This window comes from Drosophila arizonae, chromosome X (assembly GCF_054131065.1).
Source record: "Drosophila arizonae isolate 15081-1271.41 chromosome X, UAZ_ARI_1.0, whole genome shotgun sequence".
Taxonomy (NCBI): domain Eukaryota; kingdom Metazoa; phylum Arthropoda; class Insecta; order Diptera; family Drosophilidae; genus Drosophila; species Drosophila arizonae.
This window is the reverse complement of record NC_142927.1, coordinates 30,972,477-31,000,112: the sequence shown is the minus strand read 5'-3', so window position 1 is coordinate 31,000,112 and position 27,636 is coordinate 30,972,477. Positions and strand designations below refer to the sequence as shown.

Genomic DNA, 27,636 nt, shown 5'->3' with positions numbered 1-27,636 from the left:
TATAAAAGTCTTGCAAATTACATTTTAAAATTCATAACCATTTATTTAGAATTTGTGAAGTATATCAACAATTAAAATCGTTTCAATTAATTCAATCACATACTTCATTTTATATGCCATTGGCTTTTTTTTTTTTTTAATGTACTCGTATATTATATTATAGATCAACAAACCGTACGATAGCATAAACAATTTATATCAGACATGCAACAGAAAAATGCTAATCCTTTCGTTAATTGATTTGTCGCAGGCAACATTGTTGGATGTGTAGATAGATAAAACTGGCCACAAAACAGGCGCAGAAATTTTCAATGTAAACATAATTTGGAAATTTATAATACTTTTGGCACAGCAAGCAATCGTTAGAGAAAAAAAAAAAAAAAAAAAAAAACAAAACAAAAAACTATGCCTGTACTTTCCTTAGCAAGATAGGACATCAGTAAGTATACGAATAATTTTATAGAGATACTTTGGCAATATTAAATTTTTGTTTTTTGAAGATCCAGGTAGCTAGCGTGCAGCAGTTAAATTTTTGAGTTTATGTAGTGAAATTGTAATGAAAATAACTGCGTTCTACAGGACACCGCAACAATTTGAGGCCAAGACATTCAAACTTGATCGTCGAGCTAAAACATTTGTTTCGTCACATGGCAAATTATACAAACAATTGTTGTTGTTGGCACTAGATTGATGTGTTTGTGGATTGATTAATTGTTAGTCCCATGTTAATGACACATGTCCCTGACGACCGAATTGTGGAGTTGGTTGTGGATACATGCTGTAGCGACCACCCATATGGCTTTTGGAATAGCCATATACATTGCTCATGCGCCAATGCTCGAAGGTTAGCGGCTTGCTCAGGTTTGTGTCCCGCTTCTTGTAGTATTCGTTAAAGTCCAGACGAGTGCCAAAGAGCTGTAGATTGTGATCATCGCTAGAGTTAAGGGCTAGCAAAAATCCACCAACTGCTTTGGCATAGGAGCCGGCGAAGCCTTCAAGTGTCCGACAGCATGTTAAGATCTTTTGTTCAAACATCTTGCGGTCCTGGTCGCGTTCCATCTTTTGCTCCGTAGTCACACCGAAGCGCCCGGTCCCTTCTGATTCAGCAATAGCTCTTTGCATTTTTTCGCGTGCCTCCAATTCTGCGAAACATTCCTTGTAAAAGTTTTCCTGCCAATTTTCTAGTGAAATTATATTCTCATAAACCACTTCCAGATGACTCTCCATATTCGTCGAGGTGTTCACAAAGCACCCAACGCTGATCGCTTGCAAGAACTTGGAGTGCGCATCGAGTATGTCATCCAAAGCCTTCGCCTGCTGCATTCGCTTCTGCAGTTCCACCCAATTGCATTCGATCACCTCGAAGAGCACATAATATTGCATTTGATGAACAAAATGCATAATTTCGGATGTGAACAAGTGCAATCTGTAGGTGGCTTTGGAAATCTCATCGTGTAACGAGCGCAGCGCCTGAAAATATGTATAGTATTTTTAATATAAGAGAATATCAGATGCAAATGTTATTAAAAAGCTTATGAGCAAATAGAGGATTCCACTGAAACTTTGTAGTTTTGTTTTTTAAATGTAATCCCGTAAGCTAGTGTATGAATAATATTTATTTAAACTAGACACCGGCTATCGATATTGCTATCGATAATACTTACAGCGTGTGAAGCAAGACTGAACCGAATAATCGCAGCGTTTTTATCAATTGTTTACATAGTGATTAAACAACTGCGACTGTGTCATATTTGATTCGCTACTCTGCAATGGCTTCGTCAATTTTTAGGGATTTGCCAGCCGAGCACCCACGTCACTTAATACCTGCACTATGTGCGCAATTCTACAATCTTGGCTGGGTCACCGGCACTGGCGGCGGCATGAGCATTAAATACAAGCAAGTCTATCAATGAATATGTATATTGAAGATAACTCTTGAATGACTTTTGAAATAGCAATGAAATTTATATCGCACCATCGGGCGTACAGAAGGAGCGTATGCAGCCAGAGGATTTGTTTGTGCAGGACATAGATGGCAAGGATTTACAATTGCCGCCAGAGATCAAGGGCCTAAAGAAGAGCCAATGCACGCCTCTCTTTATGCTGGCATACAGGCATCGCAATGCCGCCGCCGTCATCCATACACATTCCCAGCACGCGGTCATGGCTACGCTGCTCTGGCCAGGCAAAACGTTTCGTTGCACACATTTGGAAATGATTAAGGTGCCAGAATTAGCGCTAGATCAAGTGCCAGTGCCATGCTATTTGTATATGCTGTACATAGCTTTTGTAATCTTTTTTTTTTTTAGGGCGTCTACGATGAGGCTGATAAGCGATATTTGCGTTACGACGAACAACTGGTCGTGCCCATCATCGAGAATACTCCTCACGAACGAGATTTGGCCGACAGCATGTATGCTGCGATGATGGAATATCCCGGATGTAGTGCCGTACTTGTGCGCCGTCATGGCGTCTACGTATGGGGTCAGACGTGGGAAAAGACCAAGACTATGTGAGTAACAAACTACATATATGATTATAATAGAAATAATATATGTACATTCCTTCAGGTCGGAGTGCTATGACTACCTATTCTCCATTGCTGTCCAGATGAAGACGGCCGGACTTGATCCGGAGAAGTTTGAGAATGCATAGAATACTTACTAAAAAAAGCTTTGATCAAAATTGAAAGTTGTTAAGCTGTATCACTATCTCTGGTTAGTGGCTGTATACAATAAATTTTATAAAATACTGATTATAAAACAGGTCTATATTTATGTATTCATTGATTGCTGCTATATTTAAGCTTATATATATGTATATATATAATTGCGTATCAAATAGTTTATTGAAAGAAATTGTTTACCGCAGCAAACCGAAATCCATTAATCTCCAACGCTTATCTATATCCACATGTAGTATTTGTGATCTTCAAATTGATGGCGCACTTTGCACAGTGCGCAGGGCGAATACAGAGCACCAACATTTTGGCTCATGTTATTTAACAGTACGCCAAATGACAGACAGACAGAGAGAGCGAGAGAGGAGAGTGCAAACTCCAACGCAAACTATCGATTTTTTTATTAGTTACGTGTGTGTGTGTGTGAGTTAGGAAATGAATGAGTATCGAGAGTGAGAAAACGTGAGCAAAGCAAAATTAGAAGAGAAAAAAGCACATAAATATCAACGATTGCCGTTGTTTGTTCATTATTTGACGTTTTTTCTTTCAGGTGTAAGCACTCTGACGCAGTGTTAAATCCAATTTCGCATTATATATAACACTGATTTGTTGCTTTTTATTTTGTAATTAACGAAAGCGTAGTCCAATAAAACAAGAAACATAATAATGTCGTTACAATCAGACGCCGTGTTCCAGAAAATCATCGATGGACTGAAGGATAATGCTGCCAAGGCAAAGGCTGTCAATGGAGTATTCCTGTACAAAATCACCAAGGACGGCAAAGTGGTCAAGGAGTGGAGTAAGTAATTAAGCTCAATATTCGCGTCTGCCAATTACACGTCTGTGCTAGCAAAGTTCAAAGTGCAGGCAAATAGCGCGTACTTCAGCCCTGGCTGCTACCGCAGCAGCTGCTGCTGGGCTCATTGAAAATCTAGTTGCTTAACTCAACTTAATTTACAGCTCTCGACTGCAAGAGTGCCAAGGCGTACGAAGGACCCGCCCAGGGCGTCAAGGTCGACACCACACTGACGGTTTCAGACGAGGACATGGTTGACATTGCTCTCGGCAAACTCAATCCCCAGGCAGCGTTCATGAAGGGCAAGCTGAAGATTGCCGGCAACATCATGTTGACTCAGAAACTGGCGCCCCTGCTGAAAACGGACGCCAAATTGTAAACTGACATTTGCCGCTTTCACAACAAAACGACGGCACATTCCCCAGTTTCTATGTTTTGCACGTTTGTTCGTAATCGCACATTACTTTTGTTGTCATAGCTGCGATACTCCAGTCGTATTTCCACAATATGTGTGTTTCTGTTTCTTATATTTTTTTTGTATGTTTATACTATGTGTAATTAGAAAATAATACATAAGCCTAGAAGAGGAATCTGTGCCTGATTTATTATTTCATTAATTATATTTAGATATATAGGTATAAATAGCTAGCAATTAATATGGGACAGGAATGTGTACTTTAAACCCACTCTCCGATACCCGGATACCGATAGCCTAGCCCTTATCAGAACTTAGGACGGCAATGGCAAGTGTGCAGCACTGCCTCAGCAATTTTCAATGACACGGATTAGATTGCGAGCTAATCTTATCCGTAGCAAAACTGCTTAAATTTAAATTGTGAGGTGGGGGCTTATAGCTCGCAATTAACATTTGGTCTTCTTTATTACACATATAACCTGTACTCGTTGTACGAGAAGGGTAGAAAGTTTCCATGCAGCTGTCTCTACTTATCATATTGTATTTAATCTGGTCTACCTACACTTCGATCTATGGACTCATAGCTTCTTTCTACCGTATGCAATGATCAGGTTTGATTCATCGGCAATGCGGCCCATATCGATATTTTCTGTGTCAACATCGATAAGTTTTTAAAAATCGTTAGAATAATTTTTCCAGTGAAGGATTCATGGGAAAAGTTAATAAAAAAAGCTCACCTTGGCATTGCCCATTTGTATTTTCCAAATTTTCGTAGACAGTACAAATTCCATATGCTTGATGCGCCAAAGCGGCTTGAATAGGGCCTTGTATGTGGGCATTGCTGGCTCCAACATGGTAGCCAACGGTCCACGCACCGTGTATTGCAGTGATATGACATCCCAACCGCAATCGCCCGGGTATGGCGTTTTGACCACAACATCCAAGTGATTTAGTATGTCTGGATCGTCGTACTGGGCGTTTGTACAGCGCAAAGCGGCATCCAACATGGCAGAGAGATCATGTGAGTATATTTCGGTACCAATCTTCTCCAGCTCATCCCTGCGAAATCAAATAAATTTAGAAACTGGATAATTTTTGGAATTTGCTTTTTTCACGTACTTCATGTTCTCAATGAATATGCTGACAAAGTCGCCCTGGCCAAGCAACAGATACCGACGCATGCCCTGCAGATGATCCAATAGCTTGTGTGGGCCAACCATAATGTCCAGCACATGTTTCGATGTCTGCGAATAGCACGTCTCGATGGCCGCATGCCAGGTCGTATCCGGAACATACGAGAAAATGTGGGAAACTAAATGAAAATCGAGCCGAAAAGAATTAAGGATTGATATCAAAGTATTTGACTTAATTTAGACTCACCATGATTATCAATTACAAACTTCAGCTCCTTGCGATCCTTAACAGCTTCCTCCACCTTGCATATCTCACGCAAAAAGTTAATACTCTTGCCGGTCTTAAGTATCTTATCGGCAAGCTCAAGAGTGACGAATTTGGGCAACATACTGTGGCGTAAGCGAAACTTATCGTGCCACAGACGATCGGCGCCGACCTCGTCAATTGATTCGATGAAGAACTCCCCGTGGCTATCCTCGATGCCGCCTTCGAGCATCCACTTTGAGATCATGCGCACTAACGGGGCACAGCACACGGTTAACAGATCTGTGGCCAATTTATTGACCATGGGGTCCCCATTATTTAAAAATTTATAGATCACGGATGCTAAGTCGCCGCCCTTCTTCATTTGGCAGGCATCGGCGATTTTTGTAAGCCATTGCATTCGACGAAGTGGCTCCATGTACCAGCAAAGGAGCTTGAATAGGGTAAGCTGCTCCGGCTGTCTGTCCAACCAGCTTTTATCGCGATCAACATAGTCTCGCATCTGCGTCTCCCGATAGCAGTTCAGCTGATCCTGCAAAGCAGCCACGTGGCCATGAAATTCACTCAGCTCCAGCTTCAACTTCGCCATTAGCGCCTGCCCCATGCTGCCCATCGCATTATAGCCGGTTGTTGTGTTGGAAAACTTGGTGATCCGATCATGATAATACCCTAGCTCGGAAAGACGCAAGAGCATGCCAGCCTGCACACTCGAAATCGACTGCATGCTGAGCGGATCGAGTTTGAAGCGTCCTGTAATAACGTCCTTCTTAAGATACTTTCCCTGTACGCCCAAAAACGAATAGATCGCATTCTGGACAACATTGTAATCGGTATTGGTGTTATTTTGCTTTGCTATCTCAACAACATAGTTTGGCAATGGTACGCTGCCAAGTCCAACGCTATTCTGTGTCGAGTCGTAGCTGCTAGGCTTCACGGACACACCATTTTTGTTGCCATTTAGACTTATGCCATTCGACTGAAGGGTGGTGCTGCACGAGCTACGGATCTTGCTTTCCGTTTTAGGCCGCGCAATTGACGCCTGTTGTCCATAATCCACCTTTCCATACGACGTGTCATTTTCCAGACTAAACAGGATGAGATTCGCTAGCAGATCTCGCATACGATGATCTTCAATCTACAAAAAATTAAAGTAAAAATATTGCTTGGAAATACCACAAAATATATCATTACATTTACATTAGTAAAATCAACTTTAATCACTCTTATCTGATTTTAAAACATTGAATTGAAATTTTTGTTTGCTTTAAAACAACTTTAAGTCTTTGGACAGAAATAGATCGAATTAAGAATACAAATATAAGCAAATCTAATCGTACATACATTTTGAGAAAACATCATACCCCACATGCTCAATTTCTAGCGAGTTTGAAATATAGCATAGCATTCTTATTATGAATATTAATAAGAGTTTGGGTGATGTGTGCGTCATACAATTGAATCATATAACTCACCTCGCAGGAGGCCACAACGTAATGCTCGTGGAAGACGGAGCCAGGCTTGTCCTCGTCTCCCCATATCGGATTCGACTCCAATATTGTCATAATCTTGTCCAAACAAATTATCTCTGGCAATGGCGGTGTACTATCAAATATATCGGGGCATTTTCGTATGTACTGCAGCGCGAGGGGCACCAATCGATCTGGGGAATGGAAAGTAAAATAGAAAGATATTATATAGCTGTCGAGTGATTAAATTTATTTTATTTACCGAGCAATTCCTGCGAGTCCTTGGGATGAACGCCCTCTCTGAGCTGTGAGATGAGCCCCTTGAATTCGGTTGCAACATTATTGCTATCTGTGTGGTTGTTTGAGTGAGGCATTGTCTTTCCACAATATGTTATAAATATAGATGTTTATATGGGACGCGCGCGTTCGGGATTCTGTGAAATTAGGCGGTGAAGGCGAAACAAAAATAAAAAAAGGAAAAAAAAAACAACTGTTGGTCGAATGCCTCAATAATGCAGCTAAATGATTCTTAGTTACGCCCTTGCAGAGAATTCCTCAATTGACATTTCTAAAATGACAGCTTAAATGAAAAACTAAAGCGGTAAAACAAACTAGTAGACCACTATTTATTAATATTGATAGGTTAAGCTCGCGTTTTGAATTTGTTTGCTGCCAAACAATAAAGAAAAAACGAGGGATGCTAACCAATTCCGAGCTGAACTACTTGCACTAGTTCGCAAAATACTCATTTAAATTGATTGCCCTCGCAAATCGACATGTTTCAAGAAAATTAAATACTGACTTCATAATAATATGATAATCCAAAAGTATTCGTCTTACAGGCAATCAATTTTAAAATAACAAAAAGAGTAAATATAATATTTCGTTCCGATATATTTATATATTTTTTTTCTATAAGTTGTCATTTGTAAATTAGGCATATTCGTTACAAGTAACGGGTACTCAAATGTCAACTAACTATTCAACAAGCACAATAAATTTAAATGGCATCGTTAAGCAATCTGAAAGAAATTCCTTCGGTGTCGTCGCCAACGAGTGTGGGACACGGTTATAGCTATGTACCTGAATTGGACCAATATCCAAAGATTAACCTAAAGAACGAACTCATCAATCCATCAGCTAACCGCATCTCAATCAGCCACAGCTTCATACCGGTAGAAACAGAAAGCGTGCCAAAGCGCATTTCGCGGACCTTTTTCGATGGCGGCTTTTGGGAATCGTTGACAGAGGCGCGCAGCGAGAAGACGCGTGAGCAGGCGCCAGTAATAAGCAAAGCTGCCGATTTCATTGCACATATGCTAGACCTCTACAGCAGTTTCAAATTAAAAATATTTCCGCACACACAGCAACTGAGCGCCGAGCGAATCGCTCAATATGCAGAGACGAGGTATTTTATATTATTTTATTTTAATCTTGTGTACCTATTAATGGCCAATCAATTATAGAGACTGGATAAACAGTTCTGTGCGGTACATTGCATGGCACGTGCATGTCTTTAAGCTGGCCGTAGCCGGCATGGATGACGTCGTGCGCATCTATGGCAAGACAACGGAAAATCATGGCGGCATAGGCCACGTCCTGAAGAGTGCAACGCAAACTCAGATAACATGCATGGCCTGGCGACCTCTGTGCGCCTTTGAGCTGGTGGTTGGTTGTAGCCAGGGCTTGTGCTTTTGGATAATTGACAACAATTTGCACTTGGGTCGCACTATCAATCCCAGCTATACGTTGAAACAGTACGTCAATCGACATGCCTTGCCTGCCATAACTTAGCTTCTTATCTTTTGTGTTTGTTTTCGCAGTCCGAGTAATCTACCTATTAGCTCGCTAAAGTGGAGCAAGGACGGCTCATTGCTGGCTAGCTCGTCCATTGGCGACCGCGCCATTCTCATTTGGCATCCGGATAGCAAGAGGGTGAAGCCACTGAAGCGTCTCGGTCCACCGGGCTCGTTGCTGAGTTGGTCACCAAACAACGAGTGGATCTTTGCGGCAACTGTAGATCGAGTGTTTCGCGTATGGAAATGTCACAACAAATGGACTTCGGATCGCTGGGTGTGCGACGGAGGCAACGTGCAGGCCTGCTGCTGGTCACCCTGTAGCCGGTTTTTGCTATTTGTGAACACTGCAGATCCTATCTTATATCGTCTTCAGTTTGTGCAGCTGATTCTTATGAAATGTAAGTCCAAATCAACATAACTCTTCAAATTTACGGGTGCGTTCAGTAGCGTGCTTGTCCAGAATTGCTTGCAAGCACGCGCTACAAAGCTTACCCGAGAGCAATGGCAAAACTGGTTAGGTTGGCATGCAACAGGTAGGCGACTGCATGAGCTTCCAGATCGTCTGTATAATGCTGTCCACAATATTTATGTCAATTCAATTTTCAATGGGAGTTTATATTTGGAGTTTTGCATTAATGTTTCCCTAGCGAAAGCGGATGATAAGGAGGTGCTGCCCGTAGCCGATCTGAATGCATGTAGCTTGGACAGCAGCAACCAAACATTCATTGGCGGCACTGCGCAACAGCTGGTGTGGGATCCGCACGGCAAATATGTCGTTATCACGTTCAAGTCGACCAATTCCATAGCCATCTTCCGCACCTACATTCAGAAGTACGACCTACAAATATCCGGTGGCTACTACTTAAATGGCCAATCACCGTCGGAGTATCCCAGCTTCATCAGCTTCCAGCCGTTGAACAAGGATAACGATCGCTCGGTTCTGACCATTGGCTGGTCGACTGGCCGCATTCAGTTCTATGGCCTAGATTGATCAAGTCCAATCAAACCGCGTTTAATTATTTATATATATATATATATTTGGTTTAATAAGCGTTAATAAAGGTACACAAAATAACATTGTTGGAATTAAAATAACAGTCCGCCGACAAAGTAACATTTGATCTTGTGCTAAAGTTTGACTTAGATCCTAATAGTCTTCGTTAGTGGAAAGTACAAGTAATTGACAAATCATAAGCTGAGCTGAAATTATTGAATAGTGGTAAGAATATATTGAGTGGGTGCTTGCAAAACGGGTAACAGCTTGTAACAGCTTGTAACAGCTCTGATCGTGCACAAGACCAAATTTGTCGCGTTTTAAGGTTATTATGGGATATATAATACATATATATATATAATTCAATATTCAAGTATCTAACGACTTGCGCACATACATGTACGCTTAAGTATATATACATATAAATATGCTTAAAAAGCATATACAATCAACAGAACAATTAAGTTAAACGGATATCAAACATAATAAGGATACAAAAGGCGTATGCGGGATCACATCTCGAACAAATACTAAAAACTACTGGTATGTGTGTATGTATGCATGTGTGTGTAGTGTTTGGTGTGCTGTGCAGCTCTTGTTTATACTTAGTAAAGATCAGGTTTATATTGGTCCCGTGTGCCGTAGGGTACTTCTATTTTTAGATAAGTCCAAAGAAATAGCCCAGCGCCTGAGCAGCTCGTACGCGCACCGTCACCTGCTCATCCTTGAGCAGTACAGCAATCTTTCCAGCCACGGATTCAGTCTGTGCATTCCGCTCGCTTAGGAAATTGTGCAATATGCCTGCGTGTGCAAATGTGGTTAATAGATAGTGGATAATATCAAGTCACAGCTGAGAGACACCCACCGATGACAATAGCTGCACTGCCACGTACTTCTGGCCACTGGCTGCGCATCTTGGGCATGCACGAGTCAATAAAGTCCTGAATGTGGTCCGTGAGTTCCAGTGCCTGTTCAAGGAGTTTAGAGCAGCATTAGCATTATCATTAGTAACATCAACGCTGATGATCTAGCACTTACGATCACTTTGACAAAGTCGACAACAAAGCTGTTGTAGTTGAGTTGATCGGCATCACTGAGCAGCTGCTGCTGTGCGATCTCGTTGACGCGCACCGCGCGCAACAGGCGACAGACGCGGCGCAAGGTGCCCTTGCAAGCGCTCACAATGGTCGGCTCACTCTCGCTAAGATGCAGGAGCAGTGGGAAGAGGTTGGCAAGAAGCTGCTCGCGCAAGGCCTCCATCGAAGAGGTGGGCGAACTGCTTCCATCGTCATGCTTCGACTCGCACAAGTCCCCGAATAGAATAATTGCCGCCTCGCGCATCTCCATCGAGTAGCTGCCAAAGAAGGGCCGTATGCGTATGGCCAGCGAGACATGGAAGGGCTCAACACGATCACTGGGCAGAGCCTGCAATATACGAGAGAGACCGCGCATGCTCTCTAACGGTATATTGATAAGGCAGTCGCCAACGGTGTCGTCCACACCCTTTAGCAACGCCTGAATCGCAATCTCCGAGTAGCGCGGCGCCTCGTGCTCACCCAGCTGACCCACATAGCCCATGCCCTGCAGGCTCAGTCCGCGCACCACAGCATTGGGATCACTGAGAGCGCCGCCGAGATTCAGCATCAGGCAGCTGACCAGCTCTCCGCATGGTTTGAGCGGCATTAGCCGCGAGAATAGGCCGACAGCCGCGACGCGCTGGCCATCATGAGGCGAGGATACATATTTACTCAAGGCATTAACCAGCTGACGCATTCCTGGGCTGGTTAGCTGCAGTTGATTGGCTAAGCCAATGGCCATGGGGGTCAACAGCTCAATATAACTGTGCCAGTCGGTGCTGGCCGCGAGCTGCGTGTTCACTGTCAGCACCGTGGCAATTTGCTCCATCTCCAGGTTGTTGAGGAATGCTTGGAACGTTTCGAGCGCTATTTGGCAGGGGTTGAGTTTGATCAGCTCCTTGTTGGGTACAAAGCCAAACTTGCTAGACGACTTGTTCGGTTGGCTGGGGCTCCCCGGCGGTGCCATAGGCATAGGCGGGGCCAGATTTGTATAGCTGGACAACGAGGTCAACAGCATGCTGAATATATCCGCAAATCGCGCTTCCAGTTGCTGCATGATCAAAATCGAATATTAATGGAAAATGAAGAACTCTGGGATTCTACGTCCACCTACTCCGTGTATGTCCTTGCAGGGCATCATCTCGTGCATGGCGCAGAATATAGCAAAAGGCTGCGCGCTGGCCAATCTCTGGCGATCGCTTGATATGCTGCTCCCATCCTGCGGCTCGCACAAACAGGCACCGCTTAGCAGCTGCAGAAAGTTATCCAGCATCAGCCCAGTAAGCTCCGCATCATTGCACACCAGATGCCAGTACTCGACCAGATGCTCGTCGTACGGCAGCGGCTGCTGCAGCATCTCTGCGCACACAAGCTTCGGATGGTGCTTGGTTAAGGCCACCAAAGCTTTCAGCACCCCCGACTTGGCGCGAGGCACATCGCATAGCTGCAGCGCCAAGAGACTGTCCTTTACCAGATCGGGTATCGCATGGAATAGCTCTGAGCCCTTCTGCTGTATGAAGAATTTCAAGACAACGCTCGCCCCAATTGTGGAGCTCTGTTCTGGGTCGCGCAGCGACTGCAACAAAGTTTTACTGCAAAACAAAGGTTTATTTATGTTAGCTTGAGTATGCCTCTTCCCAGATAAGATATTCCTTAATTGTTAAGACTGACCGAAAACAATACATACGATAAGGATAAAATCCACAATAACTGGATAGTTTGAGTTGAAAGTATTTTAATTTACATACTCTAATAGTCATAGAGCAGGAAATGAAAATAAATCTGATATATTCATTGCTATAAGCTGTATCTATGACCAAATTGCCACTAAATCCCAACTGGATGTATAGAATTCCGTAGCGGAGATCTTAGCATCCCTCAATGCCAGAAGCATACTTTGTGAGACGGATAAATTGAGAATTACATGAGTAGGAAAGAGATAGCAGCAGGTTATGTTTCGTTTGTTTTAATGCACTAAACGCATTGAGGGCGGGAATTCGGGACGAAATGCTTGTGTGAAAATGTATATAACAGGAAGTGTCAGGACGACGTCACGCATTGCGAATAAACGTCCATAATTCATATTGGTAACCCATTTCAATTACTTATTATTAGAGTATTTGAATGTACTGTAGAGGTGGATGTGAGGTTTTCAATTTTCATTAATAAACTTTCTCACATTAAATGCAAAAACGCATAGAAATTTTAAGTATGGACAAGTAGATACATCCATTTGATCCGCTATTAACCTATCATTAAGAAAGTTCATCTAGAACAAAAGTTATTCAACAAATAAGATTTCGTTCTAAAGCTTATGAGCGTAGCTTCTCGTAAAGTGGAACGACTGAAAGCTTGCACGTGTGTTTTCGAAGAGATCTAATAAAAAAATTGAGTCTTAAAACACAAACATTAAATGTTTCAACTGAGATAATTATAAAATATACGTGAAAGAAATATAGTGTAGCTTTCTATTTAAGAGCCCTAGAAGGCATACATTTGCACTTAAAATGAAATTTAAGTTCAGAGTCAAGCTGAGGCTAGAAATGAATACAGACAACAGATTGCAGCAATATGAATAAAGAGTCCATGAATAACGAAGAGAGTTGCAATGTTTATGCAACACCAACATATAGGGGGAAGAAGAAAGCCAAGACCAAAAATGACGCGGTGGGCGCTTTTTTGGAGATACTGACCAGAATTGCAAATACTGAAAGCTGGAAATGCGTTGCGCTATAATCTTGGCAATGTCGCCAGCTAGATTATAGATTTGTTTAGGCTCGTCCGTGATGATGTGCTCCTTGATGGATTCAATCTCCTTCAGCCACTCGGCGTTGCTGTCGATGCTGGCAATAGTCAGCGTCTCGTAGATGCAAGCGATTTCTAGCGTCTTTTGGAGTATGTCTACCGAGACCTGACGCACAGTCCCGTTCGAGTCGATGCACCGCGGCACAATCTTGCCCAGCATTTGGCCCGTTTGGTTGAACTTTGAGGGTGCCTCACAGCCGCCAATTTTCATGGACTTAATGTAGACTTCCAGAGTGTTATTGAGCACGTGGCTCGCGCAAATGCGCACCTCAGAATTTTTGTCACGCATCCAACACTCCAGTATGCCAATGATTAAGTCAAGCGTCGAGGGCGATGCATCCAGCTCGACAATGGCGCGCACCAAAGAGTTGAGCTGCGGAAGCGACTCGTTCAGATGCTTGGCTAGAAAGCTGTTGTGCTCATCTTCCTCCTGTGAGTCAAACTTCATTTTCAGCTGCCTAGCGCAGCCGAAAAAGTTTTTACAGGCTATTTCAAAGATAACGCTGCCGTCGACACACTCGGAGCTATCGCTGCCGCCTGTCGTAAAAAATGTAGGGATATAAAGTGCGTAAGAATCGACTTCACGGTCAACCTCCAACCTTTTACTCACCGATGCGTATGAAGTCTGTGCCCAGCTTCAGGATAGTGGGGAGCAGGGGCAAATCACTAAAGGGCGACTCAATGGGTATGCTAAACACAGTTTCCATGATTTGTTTGCGATGCTTTAGCGATGCTGGCAGCTGCTCTTTGGTGACAATAAGCTGGTTGCAAATGCTGAGCAGTGTCTGGAGTATGGCGGACATAATGGTTTGGTCCTTGTGGCTGGCCAGCTGTATCATTAGGAAGTTGAGCATGGCATCGTCCAGATGCTGCAGCGACTGCAAGGGATCCGCCTCGTCCATGATGCGGCCAAATGCTTTCACCACCAAGAGGTTACTCTTGTAGTTCTCCAGCTCCTTGTGCGTATCTTTAATAAAATGTAAATTGCTGAAGAAGCCTGTCGAATGCTTACGGCCACCCATTTGTGCGAGTTCAGATAGCTTTTTGATCACATGTGCCAAGTGCTGGCGTGCTATATAGCCGAGGGCACGAGCGCAGGGCTCGATGCGTTGCTCGTACTCTGCGTGCTTCACGTGCTTGTCGAGACGTTCCTGTCTTGCCGTCGTCACTATCAAATCGATCTTCGTATGGATGCAGGCGACGTCGGTCACCTGGCAGAGTGTCAGCGCCACCGCTTGCAGCAGCATGCCGCGCTCGGCGCTCAGATCGGGTAGCTGCCACTCCGAGTGCGGCAATTGCATGGGATATAAATACATTTGATCTGCTAGCTTGACTGCCAGACGTTGGGGGAATTGCTCATCGCGCGTAACCAGAAACTCGTTCGTCTCGGTGACAAAGTCCTGTAGCTGCTGTAGATACGCCTGCGGCTTATTAATGTGCAGCAGCATGTCGGACAAGCGACGCTCCCAGAGCTCTTCCAGAGCTGGATTCAATTGCGGGTAATAATACTTGAGAAAGCTTAATATGTTCGATGCTCGCTTGATGCAGTGCTGATTGCCCAACAGCGCAAGACAGCGGGCATAGATGCTGTCGGCACTTGGAACGATCACTTTACCGCGCTTAACCGACGCACCGCGATCCTCACTCCCGACCGCTCCTTCGACGCCAGCTGCCGCTGGCAACGATGGCTGGTCCTCATCGCTAGCTATGTCATACTCTATGTGCGGCGATTTGGCAAATAAGCTGGCCAAGCACTTGGCCAGATTGCCACAAATGTCAGTGTAGTCCAGGAGAAGAAAGTAGTTGAGCAGCTCTCGCTTAAGCAGCTCGTCCAGAGTGCCCACGGTCGATGCGAGCATGAAGAGAGTGTTCTCGCAGCTGAGTACCAGGGTGGCGTGTTCCTCCGATGTGCCGTGCTCCTGGCTTACTTTGCTGTATTTGCAGCTGTGCCGCACTACAAACCATACGAACTCCTTGTCCCGTATAAATGACTTCTGAGCTAGGGCTACAATCGTCTTCAGCAGCGTGAGCTTCATTTTAACGCTGCGCTCAGCCAGTATCAGCTGCTTTAGGCACTCGATGAGCGCCTGGATGCGACTCTCGATGTGAACTGCACAGCTGTTGAGCAGGTGCGTTAATATGAGCAGTGATTTGATCCGCTCTCGTTCGCTGTTGTTACGCAGATGGATGAGCAGCGTGTCCATTATTTTTGCCGCATAGCTGCCGGCCAAGAGGTGAAAACAGCGCAAGACCTCGTAGTGGCCTTTAACCGTCTGCGGCTTCTCGTAGTCCGGATAGACGCAGACCAAATCGAACAGGTGTGTTATGAGCGTATCGACCACACCATCCAACACTTGGGCGTGCATCGAGAGATTTGTTTTCAGCACCGAACAGAGGAATTGTGTCACGGCATTGCGATCGACGCTGCGCCGATAGAGCGCTAGTATTTGAGGCACCAATCGCGGTGCCTGATCTAATATCCGGTCGCTAGATAGCAAAGGATACATGCTGGATAGCGCCTGCAGGATCTCCATGCACACCTTGGGCTCGCGGGAGTGCAGCCATTGGTTAAAGAGTACGTCGTAGGCAACACTGATCTCCGTCGCGCAACTGGCTGCTGCTTTCGATTCGCCTGTAGACGTGTTAGTGCCATGCTCTAAGAGCGCCTCACTGAAGCGTCCGATCGCATAAGCGTACGCGAGCTTGATATGGTCCTGCTTAATGCCACCCAAATGCGGCAAAGAGCCAGCTAGTATTGTCTTGATGTGTGGAACCACACCTGCTGTGTTGGCCATGGCCATTTGGCCGAGGCACTGCATCAACATGAAGTGCGGCACATTGCCCGATGAGATGCTGTGCGCCTGCAGTGCTTCAACGACGATGTTGCAGTCGTCACCGCGGCCAATGCACACTAGTATATGCAGAGAGGGATTCTGTATCAATGGCACATGCTGATCCACGCTGCGTGTGAGCTCCTCGATGGCCAGCGCAATTATCTTTTCATTGGCGGCTGTTGGCAGTGGTGTCTCTGACCCAACCACTTGATGGATGCAACTGAAAACGTATTAAAGAAATTAGTAAATCAGCAGAAGCTTGATATAATCGCATCCACTTACTCCAACAGCATGGAGACTGTTTGTTCGCTAAGCTTGGGGTTTTTGGCGCGGTAGTCAGTCAGTATGAGCGTGGCACGTAGTGGATGAGTCTCCATGATCTTCACAATCGCCTGCTGCATGGCCTGGCGAACGTGCTCATCCTTGTCTGTCAGCCCATCAAATATGCTGTACATCACGCCTGTGGAAGCCACAACAAAACAATGTGTTAACGGGGGCGTTTCTCAATGAGATTGCAGCTCAAATACAAATCGAATAGTACTGCTTCGATTAGCTGGGACGGCGAAAAGAGATCAGTTACATCATGCTATAGTAAATAAATATTTATGCATAGACATATTTATCTATTTATTTATTTGTATGGCCGTCAAGTTGGCTTAGTATTTCGAGCAGATTAGGTATACGTTTACTTTATGAGAGAATTTGATTTTCTGCATTGTAGTTTGTAATTCATATAATGGAAGTGATTATGTAGAAAGAAATAGTAATTATATTTCAATAGATAATAATTTATCATAGTATAGATTATAGCAATAAAAATATACAAAATTGGAAAATTAAATAAAAACGCATCAGATTTAAAATCAAATTTGCTTCTAAATTATATTTCTAGGCATTTGGCGAGTTTTTGAATGTGTTGTGTGTTGAAAAGAACATACATTAAGTAAAAAATTTATGTTACAATTTCATTTAAGATTTAGAGAATATAGCTCTATTCGAAATAAATCATATATTGGGAAAATACAGAATTTAAAAACGTTGAGTTCAACTAGATTCAGCTTTATTATACTATATACTCGGACATATGTATGTATGCACATACATATAACACACATATGTATACATGCATACATACATATGAATAATAATACATACATACATAATTTTTTTGTCTCTTTTGCTGCATGAAAAAAACTTAAAACCATTTTTATAACAAAAACACGATATTAACATTATTTTCGCTAGCTTCATAGATAATTGCTATCAGGTGGCTTAAATAAATATCACATATGTACTTATTTTGTATTAAAAAGTGTATGTATGTATTCGAGTACGCATATGTACGAGTATATAATCTGGACTAATCTGTCTGAGGGGGATATCTCATCAATAGAACCATTAACATTAACATTGACAGACGGATGAGTGAGCTACTTCTGATGAGGCTCAAGCTCAAAGTCGACTCGCGTTTGCAAATCGGACTCACATAAAAATAGCTCAATCAACAGGTCACACATAAACACGCTTATACATGCACATGCATGGTTGTGTGCGTATATGGGTGTATGTAAGTGTGTGGGCGTACGTGTACATATCCCCCTGCTAGGATAAATGAGCAGCTAATGCGTAGTTTTATTTATAGATTCGGCTTGTGGGCAGGAGCTGACAGCCATTCAGTTTGGTTGCCTGCTTGTTCTCTAACTTTGTTGATAAAAGTATCCCCAGACGAAGTGACCGTTAGTTAAATATGTGTATATTATATATGTACATATACATATACATACATATATACATCCATGAATGCTTGTATATGTATGTTTACATGCTGGCTGGTGTGTCATGCATATGAAAATAAACATACATATACACATGCATACATGTATAAGCTTATATGTACATACGCATATGTGTATGTAGGTAATTCGAATAAATGTATACATATATTGTATGTATGTAAGTGTAATTGGCATATACCTTCTAGAACTGTGGGCTTATCTTCATTGGATGTTGCAGTTGCAGCTCCAGCTGCCGCTGTAGATGATGAAGCGCCCGATGGACTACGCTGGCGTTTGTCCATCTTCTTAGTGGAGTTGCGTGTTCTCTTCCACTTCTCCAGTTTGGCGAATGTGGCTTTCTATTTGGTTTGCGTTTGGTCAAGTTGAATTTCACAATGCTCTCTGCTGCCGACGCTCAGCCTCAGCAGTGAGCAGCAACAAGTTTGTTTTTGCAGCCTTCTTTTAATTGGGAACTTTGATTCAATTTTAAGGCTTCTCTTGCGTTTTCAATGGGGCACAATTTGTTCGCTAGCTGCCACAGCAAAATCAAAATAACAGAAACAACAAACGTCTTCGCTTGCGCTGTAATTACCCCGTTGTCGAGACTATGAAATGCGAGTGTTCGGCGCAAATGACGTTTTGATAAATAAAATTTGTGGTTGCTGGTGGTCGTGGTCGACGTCGTCGTCGTCGTCCAACCGCGCAGCGAAGCGCAGGCGAGTTGTGTAGTGCTTGTAACTGTGTGTGTGGTTGGTGTGACGTTGGCATGAATCAGACTGTGGACGCAACGTCTACACGCGTGATTGAGTTCGACACAATAGTTATTAAAAACCCTGAAATTAGCATTTGTTTTGTTTTTTATGCAATTATATTGCTACGCGCGGGCAGCACCGATGTCTAAGCAACTCTGTAATTGCCAACGATATTAGTATATCGATTTGTAAAACCAAATTAAGGCCAATAACAGTCAATTTTACAAGATCACTCGATAGCTCGCCTATCGTTGCGCTGAATTTCAAAAGTTTATGAAACAAAAATTTATGGAAGTTTCTAACGCAAAATCTATCATTACAGTTTAAGAATGGTCATAAAATATTGAATTGCCAGTAAAGTCATTCTTTGAACTAAATTTCTTTAAAATAAACGCTATAGGATTTGAAGTAATAACCACGAATATCATAATGTGTTAGCATTAATCACTATTGAAACGTATTTATTTATCTTGCTGCCATGGCAAGCATATCGATAGTTATCGATAGCAGAAAACAGACAAATATCATACTACATACAGAACGTACCTTACTTTCGATAAATAATCTAAACCTCGGAACAAAACGTAACAATTTTGGATTTTTATTTTATGTTGCATAAACCTGAATTAAATTATTTATTACAGTGCCATAAAATGCGTTTGCTTAAGGTGGGCAGTCGTATGACGGCGTTGCGTGCGCGTTTAGACGAAAAATTTACTTTGCCGGCCCGCTTCAAGGGCACTGTCGTTGAGAAGTGGGCGAACTACTGGAAAGGACTTCTGCGTGACTACTCCGAAGTGGGTCTTGGTGTTATCAAGGAGTCTTATGCGAAGCCCAAGAAATCGCTTGCCTACGGCACAGGCATTGTCGCTCTCTACCAGATGGCCAAACACAATCCAGACGATCTCACCTTCTTGACGTTGATGCGCAACTACACAAACCGCATGATAACACTTCCACCGGCCCAGCAGAATCCAGAGTCAGCTGCATACCTGATTATGCTGGAGCGTGCCATCAACCAGAAGAAGCTGCGCCTACTCTCGCTCGGTTTCTTCACACTAATGTGGGTCGACTTGTACGATGAGGACGATTGCACCTACCCGGCAATCTGCGAATACACGACAGTGGGCTATACAAATTTCTACGAGCGCATCATCGACGTGGGATTCTGGAATGAGTTCTGGCGCCTCAAGTGGAAGATGCGTAACTACGACATCAATTATTTGTGATGCTGTTACCTTGAATGCTCCATTTAGTGATCATGCCTGTTACCTGTTTAGTTATGTTTAATATCAAAAAATTTACATCTTTTAAAGAACAAAACCGCTAAATAGTACAAAATATCATTTGTAATGTTAAAACTCATGCCATTTTAAGAAGCGGCTGCCAGATCTGGGTTCGTTTTCTTTGGCTTGAAATAAGCCTCCAGCAGAGCGTTGCAATCCTGAAGCTTGGCTAGATTTGTGATCTTGCCCTGGTAGTTGTTCTCCTTGCCATTGCCCTTGCCTTCAAGCAGGTCCATAAATTGTGGCCCGAACTGCTCCACCAGCGACGGCTGCCCGCGCAGTACCATATGCCCTTTGGCTGAGCTGCCACTGGAAACGCCCTCAGAGACGGTGAGGAAGTAGAATATTTCCTCGGGGGCGTTCCGCAAAAATGTGTTGATAAAGTCTACTTCGATGCCATCACGTCGATGCAGCGAAAAATATTTGGGTCGTGCAGCTTTGGGCAGATTCTCCAGACGCTCAGCTTCTGCATTGGCGAAATCCTTAAGCAGCTGTTGAAACGCTTTTCGTGTGGATTTTATATTTTGATGCAGCTTTTGCACAAGCTCCAGATGCTGCTGTGGGCCACCCCTAAAACATTTGGATTCATTAAAAATAGTTTATCTTGCGAAGGGGCTTCTTACTTAAGCGCCACTGTGAGCTGTTGCTCACGTGCGAAGACCTCTCCAAGCTTCCTCAATGCTCGCTCGCCTACAACGAAGTAAACCAAAACATTTGTCTTGACTTTCTCGGCGTAGAGCAGCTTGATGCACTGCAGCTGCGACAGATTGGTAACGTGTGTGCCGCAGCACATGTTCGATTCGATGCCCTCGATGCGCACAACACGTGCAAGTCCCTCGTGATCCTTGGGCAGTCCACGAGGTGCGCGTGCATCCTGAAATTCTTGCGCAACTTCTGGATCTACGAGCAGCACGCTGACAGCGCGACCCTCGCGAATTAGATCATTGGCTTGTCGCTCAATTAAGTCGAGGGACTCACGGCTAATCAGATGGGGAGTGCTTAGCTGTATGTGAGAGACACTGCTACCCAGCGACCAAGACGTGGTGTCATACTTGAACTCTCGATCAAACAAGGCGGTTATCAAATGTTGACCGGAATGTTGTTGCATGTGGTCCAGGCGTCGGGCCCAATCCAAATGCTGCTGAACCTCGGCACCCTCCTCAAAGCTGGTCGGCGACTCCACAAAGTGAACTGCTGTGCTTCCCTTTCGCACGACACTACGCACCGGTTGTCCATTGATGGTGCCGTAGTCGCAGGGCTGGCCTCCGCCCTCTGGAAACAGAATGGTATTCTCGCAGATTACATTAAAGCCGCGCAGTTTTCGCGGCTCTGTGCTGCTGTCCTCTCCGGTCCACTCTAAAGTGGCATAGTCGCAGGAGACGACGGTCGTCCGGAACTGTCAACGTTAATGTAGTTCACTGCATTTACAGGGAATTTTTGGTGCTTACCTGTTTCAGGAAGCTGTCTTCTTGGCATTTGAAGACCATGTTGCCTGCAGCAGTTTGCTTGGGTTAATTATGAAATCTTTTGGCAACTGATGCAATTTACAGCGCCTGTAAGCGGCGCCAACAACAAAAACAAATATAGTCGCTAAATATCGTAACGTGAGGTTTATTACTGCTGCGCTTATTCGATATATTACGTTACTATTGCTTTCGTGACGATTGTTGAATTATTTTTCTACGTATTGAACATATGATTTTGCTTTAAGAGCTTGGGTAGTTTTATGTTGACATTACGTTTAGAAAATGTATTTATTTTGTACAGATTACGCTGATTAGCTGTTATACTTACATATGTATGTTTGTTTGTTTTCCGATAACGCAGTAACGGTTGTAGCTGTTTACGAATTTGAGAATTCGTTGCGCACATGTAAAATCATATGCCAATCAGCTGTGCTTCTTAGTGGTGGTTGTAGCTTAATTTGTTGCTGGCCATTTCTCTGTTTTGGCCTTTTCTATTTATACAAAGCGTTCCCAATTCAGAGCATCAAGCGCCCTCCATTGCTGCCGTCTCGCTCTAACTGACGTTGCCTGCCATCATGTATCCTGGTTGTAGACTGCGCGCGCGCTCAATTGAGCAGCAGAGCTCAGTGAGTGCGACTCCTGGTGTTCATCCCGTCTGCTCAACAGTTTCTTGTCATCGTCCTGCAGTTCCAGCAGTGCGGCGCACGTCCTTGCGTCCCGTTGTTAGACCTTAAGTTGATTAGCTTGTATTAGCTGTACATACATACATACAAAGATAAGCACGTACGTTCATAACGATTTATGTATGTATATGTACATAATATGTATATATATATGTATAATATATTTATGTATATATAAATATATTTATGTGGTCCTACAATGGGTGATAGTTGAGCCTACCACCTGGACGCTAACCAGCATAGCAGCACGTGCAGACATTGTCAAAAAGAGTCCTTTGGCCTATGCTCGCTTTGAAGCATCGTTATATAAGGACAGACTGAATTAAGTGAACATTTCAGCATATATATACATACCGTATATGCATGTATATATATATATATATATATATATATATATATAAATATGTGTGTGTGTATAAGTGCCAGCCAAAAAGTAGGCAACACAGTTGTTCTTTATTAACTTGACGCTAATTCACATTAAAATAAACATTTTTAATTGCACGCAACATTAGTGAAATACAGTGAATGCACAGCTGAATGACTATCCAGTAATCAAAAATCGTTATCGTTAAAATATAGATGCCTAACTTGTACATATGTATGTATGAGTCAAGGTTTCTATATAATACAAAATTCAGTTTCATTTTAGCACTTTGTGATATTCTATTAAGTAAACCCATTACTCTGGCTACATTAGTGCACCTTATCAGCATGTTGGATTGAAACCCTTTCACATAAATCTGCGTAGGTGTTGAGGTGCTTGCTCGTGTTTTTGTATTTGTGTGGGTCTGAATGTGCGTGTGTGTGCGCCCATTGCGGGATAGTTATAGTGAAGCTTGTTTGATTGATTTATTATGCACGGGGCGCTTTCACTCTTCTAGCTGTCAGTGGGTGGGTATCCTGGCGGAAGGAATGTTTGTTGTCTTTATTATTTGTAATTACGCTGATTGATTGTTATGTCTGCATGATACGTTTACGTTCCATTCAGCTACTTCACGTTCGACTTCAGTTGTCTGTGTATGCGAAGTTACTTTTGTTTAGCACTTTCTCTCTCTCTATCTCTCTCCCTATTTCTCTCACTGTCAAGTAAGAAGGAAATTGATACAAACTGCAATTAAGATGGCGGCCAGTGATAATTTTACTTAGTGCACAAAAGTATGCAACGCGAATGTCGATCGAGCCGTTAGTCACCTGAGCAACACAGCACCGCACCATAAGCAGTGAAGCAATCAGTTCTTCAAGCGTATGGAAATTAGCACCTGCACATAAAACATTTGCCGACTTCCCACTTGCAACAAGCATTTTCCTCCCACCTTACAACGATTTAAATAAATAAATAAGCAAAGAACCCGTAAAACATAAACTACAAGAACACTTTTACCGTTTAACGCAACATCGACTATGGCGAACACAGCGCAATTGCTACGCCGTCAGAGCTCGCGCGACATTGTGCTCAAGACCCAGAGGAGCATCGATCAATTGGAACTGCGAGTGAGTTGATATTATAGGTCTTACCTATTTGAGATTAACTCCATTTCTATGGACTCAGGAGTTGCGTGGCCGCCTGGTGCCCAAGGAGCATGGCGTCAGTCATCATCATCACACATCGCTGCATCACCATCATCAGCCCATGTACGGCGCAACGAATCAGGGCTTCATGTCCGATGCCTTCGATGAGTCATCCGAATTGGAGCAAGAGCCACCTTTCGGCTCGGATGCGAGCACTAGCCGAATTAAGGCCGAACTCTCCGCTAACGTGGATCAACAGCAGCAACCGCAGCAGCAGCAGGACATCGTTGAGGGCGAAAAGGAGGGCGAGGAGCGCGAGAGCTGGGATAGCAAAATCATGTTCCTGCTAGCCACCATTGGGTAAGCAATAATTACTCTAACAATATCATATTCATCTATCAGATCTTATATTTAACTCTTTGCTATTATGATGCTATATGGTGAATACTCTTGGAGCAGAAGACTTAGACCATGTATCATACATAGACTTCCCTAATGATATTTCAGAACCAAGTTGAAGTGCATTAAACTGGTTGAAGATAACTCTGAGCATGAGCATGGGCTAGCAATGTTCTGCGCAGTCTTTCATTTTATTTAGTACATTTCATTAAAATCGTCGGGAAGAGGGAGGAACTGAGCCCTGTTCAGCTTAGTGCTTCGGGTATCTCCTAGTCGGGTGTGAGCTGGTCTTCATAACTCAATGAGCACACTTATTTACAAATATAAAAATCTTCTTCTTCTTCTTCATTTGCAGCTACGCAGTTGGCCTGGGCAATGTGTGGCGGTTTCCGTATCTGGCGCAGAAGAATGGCGGAGGCGCTTTCCTGGTGCCCTATTTCATAATGCTGTGCATACAGGGTATACCGATTTTCTATTTGGAGCTGGCCATTGGTCAACGACTGCGCAAGGGAGCGATCGGTGTGTGGAGCCAGGTGTCGCCGTACCTGGGCGGCATTGGCATCTCGTCGGCTGTGGTCAGCTTCATTGTAGCGCTCTACTACAATACGATAATTGCCTGGTGCTTGATCTATTTGCTACACAGCTTCGAGTCGCCATTGCCGTGGGCCGACTGTCCGACTCGGCTCTATAAGAACTATACATACGACCATGAGCCAGAGTGCGTGGCCTCGTCGCCGACCCAGTTCTATTGGTATCGCACCACTCTGCAGTGCTCGGAGAGCGTGGACATGCCGGAGAGCTTTAATTATCACATGGCCATTGCGTTGATAGTGTCCTGGTTTTTGGTCTACATCTGCATGGTGCAGGGCATCACGTCGTCAGGCAAAATCGTCTATATGACGGCCATCTTTCCGTATGTGGTGCTCATTATCTTCTTCTTCCGGGGCATCACACTCAAAGGTGCCGCCGACGGCGTGGCTCATCTATTCACGCCCCGCTGGGAGACGCTGCTCGACCCGGTCGTGTGGCTGGAGGCTGGCACCCAAATCTTCTTCTCACTGGGACTCGCCTTTGGCGGCCTGATCGCCTTCAGCTCCTACAATCCAGCTAACAACAATTGCTACAGGGATGCTATTCTGGTGTCGATGACCAACTGCGGCACCTCAATGTTTGCGGGCGTCGTTGTCTTTGCGGTGATTGGCTTCAAGGCAACGGCCACCTTCGACCGCTGCACAGAGGAACGAGCTGGCCTCGTGGCCCTGAATCGTACGCACAACTTACCCGTTTGCGATCTACAACAGGAGTTGGCCAATGTGAGTGGAGATACCTTCCAGTCTACCACACTCAATGTCCTCTTTAATTGTTTCCTTCCCTTTGGCAGAGCGCATCTGGCACAGGGCTGGCTTTTATCATATTTACTGAGGCGATCAATCAGTTTCCTGGCGCCCAGCTCTGGGCTGTGCTCTTCTTTCTAATGCTCTTCACCTTGGGAATAGATTCGCAGTTTGGCACGTTGGAGGGCGTGGTCACGTCGCTGGTGGACATGAAACTCTTTCCCAATCTGCCAAAGGAATATATCGTGGGCGTATGTATCCTTCGCACCTAACTTATCCTATATAGACTTGTTATACCCTGAGCCCATTGAAAATGCGAAATCAGGATATAATGGTTTTGTGAAAAAGTATGTAACGGGCAGAAGGAATCATCGCAGAACCCATAAAGTATATATATTCTTGATAAGCATACGAGCTGAATCGATATAGTCCTGTCCGTCTGTTCGTCCGTCCGTCCCTCCGTCCCTCCGTCCGTATGAGTGCGTGGATCTCAGAAGTTATAAGAGTTAGAGAGCTGAAAAATTGATTATGTTTTTCAGCCTAATTTGAACACTTTTAGACCCAGAGACTTCAGACTTTCTGTGTATATACAGTATATACACAGTATACCACGATCGATACGAAGATTTTGTAATTTACAGATTTTTGGATACCACGCCGACTTCGCCCCCAATTTGTAAAAAACGAGTTTCAAGTACTAGAGACTTGTGCGTGGAATGTACACAGATTTTAACCATATGATCAGATTGTACATATACAAAAGAAATTATTCATTAAGTAAATCCTCATAATATTGCCCACACTGCAGCGCAGAGCGCGTGATTATACGTGCGTGTGGATGCATGTGTATGTATATGTGTATAAAAGAAGTGCAGAATGATTAGAATCTCAGCTTGGAGGGTTCAGGGTATCTCTTAGTCGAGCAGTCTCGACTAGAGCCTTCTTACTTGTTTCTGTTTCTGTTTTGTAGGCGCTTTGCCTCTCCTGCTGTCTGATCTCCATGTGCTTTGCCAACGGCGCTGGCAGTTACATCTTTCAGCTAATGGACAGCTTTGCTGGCAATTTCCCACTGCTGATCATTGCGCTGTTCGAGTGCCTCTCGATCAGCTATATTTATGGTGTCAGGCGCTTCTCCGATGACATTGAGATGATGACTGGCTCCAGGCCGGGTTTCTACTGGATGTTCTGCTGGAAGTATTTGTCGCCCTGTGCCATGGTCACCATCCTACTGGCCTCCTTCTACCAACTGGTGACCGAGGGCAGCAGCTATCCGGCCTGGATCGCGGCCACGGGTGCCACTGAGAAAATGGAATGGCCGCACTGGTGCATTGTCATCGCTTTCATACTGATCCTTTCATCCATACTGTGGATTCCACTCGTCGCCATATTGCGGTAAGTAAAGTATGTCTCATAAGCATTTAATAAAGTAATATAGGAATATGCGTACTTATTCCTGCGGTTAATTATTTATTTTTTATTATTTATTACACATATATTAATTGGAATCTAGTTCAAAGATTCTTCAGATATAAAAACATAACAATAAATTTGTTATGTAGCTTTTTCACATACTTTTTACTTGATTACAAAATGTATAAAATTTTTAAGAAAGAGTAAAGCTTAGATGTGATTTATTATTGATAACATAACATGTAAGTATATCAAATAGCTTTAGCACCATATTAGAACGCAATGCTAAGCTTAACGAAGCTACTTCACACATAATTGGATATATTTTTTGTAAATTTGGTCATATTCACTGTTGAATCTGACTTTTTGAATTCTAGTCTATGTGGCATTAAGGTGGTTGAGGACTCAGATCCCGCCTGGTTTCCTGAAGCAGAGCTCAGGGAGGTACATGGCATTGTGCCGCATGAGCCTACCGAGCTGGAGCGCAGTGTCTTCTGCTTCAACATGGATGGAACGGAAGGCATGTGCTGTCCCAAGTATGGGTTACCCGAAAAGTCGCTCGAGGAGGAGGAGGAGTAGGTATGGCTAAGTCATCTGCAAATCTCGACAATAACAAAAAAAAAAAAAAAAAAAAATAAAAAAATAATAAGGAAAACAGAAACAAATTAAGCAGTTAACTGTAAATATAAATGAACTATAAAAAAAAATAAAAAAATAAATAAATAAAAATCCAATGGATGCAGTGTCGGTAGCTCCCAA

At 43.6% G+C, this 27,636-nt stretch overlaps 8 protein-coding genes across 13 annotated transcripts; 5 read left to right on the top strand and 3 right to left on the bottom strand.

Moving 5' to 3' along the window:
- Positions 1 to 17: 17 nt before the first annotated feature.
- Grip91 (gamma-tubulin complex component 3) lies at positions 18 to 7,687 on the bottom strand. Of its 2 annotated transcripts, XM_089474621.1 has the most exons (7): positions 7,558 to 7,687; positions 7,018 to 7,189; positions 6,762 to 6,949; positions 5,272 to 6,424; positions 5,011 to 5,203; positions 4,629 to 4,950; positions 18 to 1,470 (listed from the first exon to the last, which is right to left on the bottom strand). In XM_089474621.1, exons 2-7 carry the CDS (start codon positions 7,127 to 7,129, stop codon positions 715 to 717), a joined length of 2,724 nt encoding a protein of 907 aa, XP_089330747.1. In that variant the 5' UTR covers positions 7,130 to 7,189; positions 7,558 to 7,687; the 3' UTR covers positions 18 to 714. The 2 variants fall into 2 exon arrangements, with proteins under 2 accessions (XP_089330747.1, XP_017869279.1); XM_018013790.2 differs by lacking the exon at positions 7,558 to 7,687 and having other exon boundaries at positions 7,018 to 7,454.
- Positions 1,657 to 2,763, top strand: LOC108617923 (putative methylthioribulose-1-phosphate dehydratase). The gene is made up of 4 exons (XM_018013793.2): positions 1,657 to 1,897; positions 1,956 to 2,223; positions 2,310 to 2,512; positions 2,571 to 2,763. Exons 1-4 carry the CDS (start codon positions 1,770 to 1,772, stop codon positions 2,653 to 2,655), a joined length of 684 nt encoding a protein of 227 aa, XP_017869282.1. The 5' UTR covers positions 1,657 to 1,769; the 3' UTR covers positions 2,656 to 2,763.
- LOC108617924 (peroxisomal multifunctional enzyme type 2) lies at positions 3,011 to 4,066 on the top strand. 2 transcript variants are annotated; one of them, XM_089474630.1, is made up of 3 exons: positions 3,011 to 3,142; positions 3,231 to 3,479; positions 3,641 to 4,066. In XM_089474630.1, exons 2-3 carry the CDS (start codon positions 3,347 to 3,349, stop codon positions 3,853 to 3,855), a joined length of 348 nt encoding a protein of 115 aa, XP_089330756.1. In that variant the 5' UTR covers positions 3,011 to 3,142; positions 3,231 to 3,346; the 3' UTR covers positions 3,856 to 4,066. The 2 variants fall into 2 exon arrangements, with proteins under 2 accessions (XP_089330756.1, XP_089330755.1); XM_089474629.1 differs by lacking the exon at positions 3,011 to 3,142 and having other exon boundaries at positions 3,193 to 3,479.
- Aladin (aladin WD repeat nucleoporin) lies at positions 7,609 to 9,629 on the top strand. The gene is made up of 5 exons (XM_018013791.2): positions 7,609 to 7,624; positions 7,693 to 8,163; positions 8,222 to 8,512; positions 8,579 to 8,952; positions 9,202 to 9,629. Exons 2-5 carry the CDS (start codon positions 7,760 to 7,762, stop codon positions 9,543 to 9,545), a joined length of 1,413 nt encoding a protein of 470 aa, XP_017869280.1. The 5' UTR covers positions 7,609 to 7,624; positions 7,693 to 7,759; the 3' UTR covers positions 9,546 to 9,629.
- Positions 9,566 to 18,972, bottom strand: c11.1 (maestro heat like repeat family protein c11.1). Of its 2 annotated transcripts, none has more exons than XM_089474620.1 (8): positions 18,238 to 18,972; positions 16,546 to 16,816; positions 14,040 to 16,483; positions 13,318 to 13,966; positions 11,739 to 12,216; positions 10,587 to 11,675; positions 10,414 to 10,516; positions 9,566 to 10,349 (listed from the first exon to the last, which is right to left on the bottom strand). In XM_089474620.1, the coding sequence occupies exons 2-8, from the start codon at positions 16,716 to 16,718 to the stop codon at positions 10,207 to 10,209; spliced, it is 5,079 nt and encodes a 1,692-aa protein (XP_089330746.1). In that variant the 5' UTR covers positions 16,719 to 16,816; positions 18,238 to 18,972; the 3' UTR covers positions 9,566 to 10,206. The 2 variants fall into 2 exon arrangements, with proteins under 2 accessions (XP_089330746.1, XP_017869277.1); XM_018013788.2 differs by having other exon boundaries at positions 16,546 to 16,723.
- Positions 18,973 to 19,175: 203 nt separating this feature from the next.
- Positions 19,176 to 20,113, top strand: LOC108617965 (mitochondrial import inner membrane translocase subunit Tim29). The gene is made up of 2 exons (XM_018013871.2): positions 19,176 to 19,374; positions 19,435 to 20,113. The coding sequence occupies exon 2, from the start codon at positions 19,444 to 19,446 to the stop codon at positions 20,017 to 20,019; it is 576 nt and encodes a 191-aa protein (XP_017869360.2). The 5' UTR covers positions 19,176 to 19,374; positions 19,435 to 19,443; the 3' UTR covers positions 20,020 to 20,113.
- LOC108617964 (alanyl-tRNA editing protein Aarsd1-B) lies at positions 20,059 to 22,010 on the bottom strand. 2 transcript variants are annotated; one of them, XM_089474627.1, is made up of 4 exons: positions 21,871 to 22,010; positions 21,525 to 21,629; positions 20,700 to 21,472; positions 20,059 to 20,646 (listed from the first exon to the last, which is right to left on the bottom strand). In XM_089474627.1, the coding sequence occupies exons 2-4, from the start codon at positions 21,561 to 21,563 to the stop codon at positions 20,163 to 20,165; spliced, it is 1,296 nt and encodes a 431-aa protein (XP_089330753.1). In that variant the 5' UTR covers positions 21,564 to 21,629; positions 21,871 to 22,010; the 3' UTR covers positions 20,059 to 20,162. The 2 variants fall into 2 exon arrangements, with proteins under 2 accessions (XP_089330753.1, XP_017869358.1); XM_018013869.2 differs by lacking the exon at positions 21,871 to 22,010 and having other exon boundaries at positions 21,525 to 21,810.
- Positions 22,011 to 22,176: 166 nt separating this feature from the next.
- LOC108617967 (sodium-dependent neutral amino acid transporter B(0)AT3) lies at positions 22,177 to 27,611 on the top strand. Of its 2 annotated transcripts, none has more exons than XM_018013875.2 (7): positions 22,177 to 22,325; positions 23,313 to 23,716; positions 23,775 to 24,094; positions 24,489 to 25,446; positions 25,515 to 25,718; positions 26,438 to 26,859; positions 27,255 to 27,611. In XM_018013875.2, exons 2-7 carry the CDS (start codon positions 23,627 to 23,629, stop codon positions 27,454 to 27,456), a joined length of 2,196 nt encoding a protein of 731 aa, XP_017869364.1. In that variant the 5' UTR covers positions 22,177 to 22,325; positions 23,313 to 23,626; the 3' UTR covers positions 27,457 to 27,611. The 2 variants fall into 2 exon arrangements, with proteins under 2 accessions (XP_017869364.1, XP_089330748.1); XM_089474622.1 differs by lacking the exon at positions 22,177 to 22,325 and adding an exon at positions 22,436 to 22,658 and having other exon boundaries at positions 23,640 to 23,716.
- The last annotated feature ends 25 nt before the right edge of the window (positions 27,612 to 27,636 follow it).